The 8,922-nt window shown below is 45.0% G+C and overlaps 1 protein-coding gene across 1 annotated transcript; it reads right to left on the bottom strand.

Moving 5' to 3' along the window:
- Positions 1-1,602: 1,602 nt before the first annotated feature.
- cbx7b (chromobox homolog 7b) lies at positions 1,603-8,808 on the bottom strand. Its single transcript, XM_064323804.1, has 6 exons — positions 8,228-8,808; positions 7,044-7,087; positions 5,544-5,609; positions 5,323-5,389; positions 4,573-4,930; positions 1,603-4,210 (listed from the first exon to the last, which is right to left on the bottom strand). Exons 1-6 carry the CDS (start codon positions 8,294-8,296, stop codon positions 4,011-4,013), a joined length of 804 nt encoding a protein of 267 aa, XP_064179874.1. The 5' UTR covers positions 8,297-8,808; the 3' UTR covers positions 1,603-4,010.
- Between the last annotated feature and the right edge of the window lie 114 nt (positions 8,809-8,922).

Here is an 8,922-nt window from a genome sequence, read left to right as displayed (position 1 = left end):
CTGCAAGTGTTACAGTTTTTCTGCGCAAACTCTTTGGTGAGTTGAGTTGAGGTTTGCTGAACTCGCTAAAATGAGGAAATGAATGACTAGAAATTATAATCATTTGCTTTCAACAGACAGTCAAAGCTAAGGACGGATGTTGATTGAATTTAGGCCCCTGTGTTGGCAGACGGCTTGTCCTCCAAGCTCGGGTTCAAACCAGCCAGGCTAGAGACTCCACTGGCTCTGGGCCCAAATCAGTGGTTTATTTGCTTGTCAGAGGCCTTTAACCACGGAAACGGACGTGACGGAAGTTTCACATTTAATCTATTTATACAGAGGCATGTTTCTGCCCAGGCAATTGCAGCTGAAGCAGTGCTCTCTGCTCAGGGGTGCGACGTCAGCGGCCCGTTTCCGCCAGTTGTTTCTGACTAGGGTCTTGGACATGTTTGGACATTTTTGTGTCGGTGAAACGTTACAGCCTTTTGAAAGAAAGCATCGAGACCATTTGGCTGGGAAATTGAGGCATAAGGTGCAGGTGATGATCCTTAGGTGATGACCTGTGCTTCTGTAGCTAGCCTCACCATAGAGATGGAACTGGCTGGATAGATGAGCAGGGTTTCATTATCCTCTCTGAAATGCCATTTTGCCTTCATCCTCTGATGTAAAGCAGGGGCTGCCCAATCCTGTCCCCGGAGATCCACCGTCCTGTAGGTTTTCCTTTCAATCCTAATTTAGCACACCTGATTCTACTAAGAAACAGCTCCAGGAGATCTCTAGCTGTTGAACAAGGTGTGCTTTTCTAGGGTTGGAGTAAAAACCTGCAGGATTGAAGAGCTCCAGGAACAGGATTGGGCAGCCCTAATGTATAGCAACATGACCTCTGCTGGCTCTTTTGTGAATTACCTTGTGCTCTAACTTAAAAAGATTACATTTGATTTTTTTTGGTATTGCTATATATACAAGCTAATTTTCTTTCTTTTTTCATTTTTATTATTTTTTTAATACATTTTTCCGTGTTCTACTTCATGGGGGACATTTTAATTGACCGAAACAAGTGCCTCATTTGCATGTCATTTAATTTAAAATCACGTTCATTCTACATCAGTGTGCAGCTATCATTTGACTGAGACCAAGTTACCCTTGAACAGTAAAAAACGTGAATGTGTCAAAGTGGCATTTAAAAGTGTCAAGCAAAATGTTTTAGCAAGTGACAGGTAAATATGCACATTTCCACACTAAGATTTCTCTGTGCGGGCGGCATGGTGGTGCAGTGGGTAGCGCTGGCGCCTCACATTGTTTAGACTCCCCACATCTCCAAGGGTTTCCTCGGGGCGCCCCAGTCGCCTCCCACGGTCGAAAGACGTGAGGTTAGACCAATTAGAGAGTCTAAATTGCCCATCGGTATAAGTGTGTGAGTGAATGGTGTTTGGCCCCTACGATGGGTGTCCTCCTGTCCAGGGTGTATTTCTGCCTCTCGCCCAATGCATGCTGGGATAGGCTCCAGCCCCCCTGAAACACTGACCAGATATTAGCACGTATAGATAATGGATGGATTTTGCTCTGGCACTTTAAAAAATCAGCATGTCTCAAATGTAAAAAAAAAAATACAAACCACTAAAGTATATAAAATATTTGCCACCTATTTATTTTAAGTACAATAAAAAATGATATAGGTATGCTTACTTATACAAAGACAGAAAAATGTAAAAGGAGCTTTACAATAATTAATCTTTCATTTGTAAAGTGCAGTTCGCATTTTTACTCAACAGTGAACAAAATGCAGCAAAAGCAACCATGTACTGTATGCTAATCTATTCACATCTACTCACCACAACAGCACAGGTGCTGTCACAGTAAAAAAAAAAAAAAAAAAGATAAATAAAATCTTACCGTTACACAAAGTTTTCTTGCAAAATAAATAATTACATTCAGTCAATAATACAAAAATAATGGCAGACGTCTTTCTGTTTAAAAAATAAATGACACCATATGCCACCATGTTTTTCTCTTTCCCTTTATAAAGTGTAAACAGACTACGGAGCCAAACCGTGGTCTCCTTCCCTTCATGCTTTGTCTCTGCCTTCGTTTTTACCCCAAAGTTGGTCGAGTTTGATGCCCCTTTCACCCCTCCAAAAATCTAACAGAGGGATTCGGAAGACCAGGGGCAGTTATTTCAGTTCTTTTTTTTTTTGGGGGGGGGGGGTGGTGGTGGTGGTGGTGGTAAACTGAGGACAGAATCATATTAGATCGTAACACATGTAATGAACTAATATTGAAATCTTTTCTTTTTTTCCTTCAGAAACAACATGGCAAAACCCATGTTTTATGATTATATAGAATTAGAAACGGTGCAAAAATAATATATCAATTAGCCTGGACATAAACTGCAAACAAAAAGGGAAGTTATGAATGAAAATGTTTACAACGCTACTCTGATCAACGAATTCCAATTGGGATGGGCATTTGTGCAGAAATTAATCAGCCAATTTCCCCAAAAATATTTGATCTCCTTCCTCATTCAAGTTTTGGATATACACTTCAAAGAACTCTTATGGTCACAACTGTACACAAAAAGGTCATTTACAAATATTTAGGAAGTACTCCACCGATTACTTCAGTTAGGATTAAAACATTCGAGTACACAAGTGTATATATATATGTATGTGCGTGCGCATGTGCGTGCGTGTGTGTGTGCTTCTGTGTGTATGTTTGTGTGTGCGTGCACGTGTGTGTGTATGTTTGTGTGTGCGTGTGCATGTGTGCATGCGTGCTTGTGTATATGTGTATGTGTGTGTGTGTGTGCATGTGTGCTTATGTGTATATGTGTATGCGTGTGCGTGCGTGCGTGCCTCCGTGTGTGCTTGTGTGCGTGCATGTTTGAGTACGTGTGTGTGTGCTTATGTGTGTGCATGCATGCTTGTGTGTGTGTATGCGTGTATGCCTGTGTGCATGCGTGTGTGCATGGGTGGTATGTATCGAGATTTGCATCTACGCCAAGGCCTCCGCACGGTGCATCCAACATCCAACATACAATTTCATAACTTGTTCTGTTTAACTTGTTAAAGAGAGAAATAACATTTGAAACGGTTCATTAGCTGTACAATGGGTGTTTGTCCATTCCTCTAAGCCATCAGTGCACTGAACTGAAAACAGGGTCTGAAAGGCACATCCCCACTGATCCCGCGTCTGCTCACCTCTGGCGAAGCCTGCATGTGCCATCGGAGCTGAACCAGTAACGGCCATAACACAAGAAATAAATAAAATAAATAAATCAATAAATACACTGAGCCTGTTGTCATGGAGCTGCACACTAACGCCTTGAGATAAATACAGTATGATACAGTATCTATCGTGCCTAACTGGGTTTTGAAAAGTCTGACAAGATCACTGCTGAATAAATTTGATTTAAAACTGTTTGACAACGCTCTAAAATAAGCACTTTCTTCTTGTGCATTAGTTGGAGTTTAGACATCGCTGTTTGGATTTAATGTCCTCAGCAGAATTAAAATGATGTGCTCTGCAAAATAAAAGCCATCAAAAATGGCTGCCTTCATCAGTCCTTGTGATTTTTCTATCTATGTTTTGATTTGTTTTTAAGCAGTAATGTTTGAAGCTCTTAGGCTGGCTACATCCTACAGCTCGCCATGAATTTGAATCCCAGTGTAAACACACAGCAGAAGGGCATTTTAGCACTGCCAGGGTAAAGATAACATGTTCAACTGTGATTGTACACCAGAATGCCAAGTGCGGGTGTACATGCTGTATCAAGCATGCATTGAACGGGTGGAAGTCAGGAGAGGAAGAGGATGTCAAAAAGATGAGAGAGCGAGAGATGGAGAAGACAGGTTTGTCGTATATGACGTATGAACCAAAAGAGAGGGGGGAGGGGTCTACTGATTGACAGCTCTGAAGAAATCAGGAGGTATGTAAGACCACATGAGAGGGTAAGACCAAGCAAGCCCGCCTTCTCAATCTCCCTCTTCCCCTCTCTCCAGGGTCCCTCCCATGTCCCCCTCTCTCTCTCTTCATCAGGACTCCAGACCCCAGCCGCGGAAAAACCCTCTGGCCGCCAAGGCCTCCCTGAAAGTCACTGTCAGCGAGTTGATGGTGACGTCGGTCACGGTCACCTCCCCCGGGCCAATCACGGGGCTCCAGCTCTCCGACCTCGCGGTCACGGTCACGTCCTCAGGCTCCTCCGAGGGGCTCCAATCCTCCGCTCTGCTTGAGCCTGGGGGAGGGAGGGAGAGAGAGAAAGAGAGGGAGGGAGAAAGAGAGAAAGAGACTCGGAAGGGAGAGAGAGAGAGGAAAGGAGGGAGGGAGGAAGAGAGAGAGAGAGAGAGGAGGGACAGACAGGGACAGAGCTTAGTTGAAGTTTCTGATTAGATCCTTAGGTGTCTTGACTGACTGATTAGGCAAATTCTAGTGATATCAAAGCACCACATGCCCCTGGACACTTTTGTGAAGTGATGCAATTGCAGTACATTACATCAGCGCCGAAGAGGAAGCATCACAGAACAGCTGGCCAAAGAGAACTGGGCCAAGAGGTCAACTGCTGCTCACATGCTGTCTGACCAACAATTAAGCATTTACCAGACTGAGTGTCTCTGTGCAAGTCTGGAACTCTCTCTGCATCCTGTCTGCCCTCCTCTTCCTCCTCCACCTCCACTTCCTCCTCCTCCTCCTCCTCCCTCCCACCCCAGTCCTCATCCGGGGGGTCCAGTGTGGGTGTAGGGGGTCGGGGAGGAGGGGCGAGGCGCAGGAATCGGGACGCCCTCTGCTTGTTCTTGCGCCGAGCCAGCCGTCGGTACAGCCCCCCTCCCCTCGCCCGGGACTGCTCCCCGCAGGACCCCGGCCCAGGGTCCAGCGAGCGGGTGAGGGAGAGGCGCAGGCGAGCGGGCGGCTTCTCCGAGGCCTTGTGGGCACTGCGGAGGTCCATGGTGTAGATGTTCTGCAGGAAGAGAGGGGGGGAGACGATGGCCTGTCGCAGTCAGTGCTCTGACTACTCGGATGAGACCGAAGCGCGGCTTTAACAATCATGGGGGAAAGTTTTAACAGAAGTGTTTCTTTACAGAGGGGTGACATAGCTCAGGAGGCAAGACCGATTGTCTGGCAGTCGGAGGGTTGCCGGTTCAAACCCCGCCCTGGGCATGTCGAAGTGTCCTTGGGCAAGACACCTAACCCCTAACCCCTAACTGCTCTGGCGAATGAGAGGCATCAATTGTAAAGCGCTTTGGATAAAAGCGCTATATAAATGCAGTCCATTTACCATTTACTGTGCTTCACGGCTGACTGGACAGTCCCAAAGGCAGACAGAAACACGGTGAGAAGTGCGGACCGTACCTGCAGGAGGAGCCTCTTAGGTTTGGGCCCTCTCTTCCGGTAGCTAATCGCCCTGTCCTTCTGCTCTCTGGCGTGGCGAAAAATGAGAGAGTCAGCGGTGAAGACTGACTGTAAAGATGCTATTTGGAATTTTAACATTTTTTCCCCCTTCTTTAAAATTTTTATTTGGAATACTCAATCTGTCCAAATGGCCAAATTAGAATCTTAAGAGTTTTACTTACTTCTCCTCATAGGCCAGAACTAGCCGAGGGTCCAGAATGTGCTCCTCTGGTTCCCATGTGCTGTACCTGTCGGAAATCACAACACAGAATGCACACACATCAGGTGCTGGCCTGCTGGTGCGGAGAGAGAAAAAAAAGTATAGTCTTTGTTTTGTTTGCCTATAGCTGACAGTTCAATCGCTGTTGGTGCCGTGCTCTGTACACACACATTCACTGTTAATATTTGCTGTTTGCCTGGATAGTCCTGTTCCTTCCCAAAGTACTTAAAATAAATTGAAAATCCAGGCAGACACATTTAAAGAAACAACACCCCACCCCAGCTACTCCCCTCCTTACAGAAGCGTTGGGTTTTTTTCTGTTTCCAATGTTTCTTTTTTTTTACCGATTAAAGTCCTAATATTTTCCCTCTCCTTCTGTACAGTGAGTAGAGTATATTCTTTGTTTTGGCAGGGTATGTATGTCCAGTGATGTAGCAGGGAGCAGTCCCTTCATCGGAGATAAATGGTGAACTTACTACTAGGAAAATACTTTGAGAGTGAGTGACAAGTACCTCTTGTGGTGGTGTTTGAATTTAAGCAGGACAGTGGCAGCACATTTGGCAAAGGATGGTTCAGTTGCTATTTTTGGTAAAGGACATTCTGTTTTATGTCAGGGGCTTCAGACAGTTTTCTCCTTTTTTGGAAAATCCCCGGACAGGTGTCGGAATGACGTTTGGGGAACCAGTTTGCCGTCAAAGTCGCAGAGTCAAATTCAGTCGGTATTGAAAAGCAGAGGTCTTCTGGCCCCACTACACTGTACATATGTTTGATTGGAGTTATCACTGATGGGCCTGGTGCACCTTAAACAAACTTCTGAACCCAGAGTAGATGAGGCAAGGACACAGTGCCGCCTGGCCTACACAAACATAGGCACATAATGCTGGGTTAGACTCAGCTCTGCCCCTGAAAGCTAGTGTTAGGTATGGATTTGGGGCTGCTCTATTTACACACACAGCAATGGTAATGGGCTCTGCAGAAATCGGGCCCTTCTCACACAGCTCCTGTATGGTGACCTATGTGGCCTGCCGCCCGCGTTCATGGGCTAACCGGCTGGAGACTGCTGGGATAAGGTGGGACAAATCCAACCCAGGGGGAACGTGGCTCAAATGTTGGGGATATCAAGAGTCTATGGCTTACTTTGGGCTTGTCTGCTGTATTTGACTACTAAGGGGGGAAAAAAACAGCTTTCTGAATGGACTTTAGCTTCTTTGTGTGTGTGTGTGTGTGTGTGTGCGCGTGAGGGACAGAGAGAGAGTGAGTGAGTGAGTGAGTGAATATTAGTACTAAATTCAATTTGTATATAGAGCAGTATAGTGCTCCTTAATAATACTGCAGGGATGATATCTCTAGGTATGAGTTACGTCACACAGCTGTAACGTCACTTCACATTTTCCAGAACGGATCTGCTTGCAGTGCCCCCATCCTCTTCTACACAATAATCAGAGTTTCAATATATGCTTACTTAGGAGGCCATCCTTTCCACTTCAGTAAGTATTCCACATTCCCCTGAGAAAGAGAGAGGGAGATTATTGTCACATTGTTACTGAAAATAACAAAACGTGACTTGATGGAAAAAAGAGAAAGTTTTCAATTGATGTACTGAACGTTGCCAATGACGTCAACTTTTAAAGGGTCGTGGGCAGTGACAGCTCTTATTGTGGTGACGTAACCGCACATGAGTGCACTAGTGACAAAGAAAGCCCGTCTTGGACCACCCCCTCCAGCCTCACAAAACATTCTAGAATATTTTGCTACGCTACAGGGGGTGGGGCCATGATAACATAAGTAAATACAACAGTGTTGCGCAACGTGCGCCACTGTGCTGTTCTCTCCAAAGCGGAACAAGTACTGATGGCCGCGTGCGTTCTTCGACCTGGTTGTTTACATCTAAGATGACGGACACACTGAAACATCCTAGCATACAGAACGAAAATATCGTGGAATTCAATAAAAAATATTCATCACAAAGATTACATCAACAAATCTGCACAATATGATAAAATAGAATGTATTAATGCGTGGACAGCTGCGATTATTTATATGCGTTAAAACTAACATTACATAATTTTAAATAAATATTTATACCAGTACAACAACAACATTGTTGATGAATAAACATATGCGAGCGCCGTTTATCTTTACGAAGCCAGGGTTAGCACAATTGGCTTCACTGTCAGATTATTTCCTTCTCAAGACGTTTATAAATAAACTGCGTAGCTCCATATAAATTCGTCCACTACTACAGTAATCTGTCCTGTAGACGCAAGGACCATACCGGAGAGCGTTTACGAACCCTGAATCACGCTTCACAGCATGCATGCAGGACGCTACGCAGCACAACAGCAATACACTTACACATTAAGTTAAAGAGGCACTCCCCACGCCCCCGCCCCCTTCTGTAGGCTATGTTTATACCAGCAGATAAAAGTAGCGGTTCAGGAGCGTTTTGTGAATCACTTAAGCGGCTCTGTTAAAACATATGCCCATCTACCACGTAATAGCTTGTGCACTTCGATGTTTTGCACAGAACGTATAATTTTGTTAAGTAATACTGAGCCAAACATGTAAGGCTCTACGGACGTCTTGAAATTTAGTAATTACAAACGCGGTATATGTCGTCATCCAACACACACACTTATCCCTTACCTTTCTAACTCTCTTCTTGATTATCGATTCCACGGCAAACACTTGTTCGCCTATAGCTGACAGTTCCATCACTGTTGTGCCGTGCTCTGTACACACACGTCACGTTCAATGTTAATGTTCGCCGTTTGCCTGGATAGTCCTGTTCCTTCACAAAGTAGTTATAAATTGAAAATCCAGGCTGACACGTTTCAGAAACGCAACACTCCACCCCAACTACTCCCCTCCTCGCAGAACCGTTGGTTTGTTTCTGTTTCAAATGTTTTTTTTACCGATTCATTTCCTGATATTTGCCCTCTCCTTCTGTACAGTGAGTTTTCAAATCTGCGACACATCTGCACTGCTTAGCGCGTCCCCGTGCGGCTGAAAGCGCGTCCACGAAGCGCGCTTGCCTTAAGTCGAGAAACGCACACAGGATCGCGCACACTAACGGGAGTACAAAGTTCAGAAAATCAAGGTTGGGTTCAAAGACTTATGGCAGAGCAATGTCACTCGTAGCTTCCGCTGTCACTCATTTAGCTTTTATCACATCTCCCCAACAAACGATTGGAGCAATTCGTCAGTCTTTACTCAATGACGACATGTTAAGAAAAGATACAAGTAGTGAGTGCACACCAACACTTAAGGGTACGCGTTAAACAGTCTATACCACATCTCGTGTACATCGTAAGAGACCCAAGTGTATCAACTCACACACA

The sequence above is a fragment of the Anguilla rostrata genome, chromosome 2 (genome assembly GCF_018555375.3).
Source record: "Anguilla rostrata isolate EN2019 chromosome 2, ASM1855537v3, whole genome shotgun sequence".
Classification (NCBI taxonomy): Eukaryota; Metazoa; Chordata; class Actinopteri; order Anguilliformes; family Anguillidae; genus Anguilla; species Anguilla rostrata.
The sequence above is the reverse complement of the archived record's forward strand: the minus strand, read 5'-3'. Positions and strand labels throughout refer to the sequence as shown.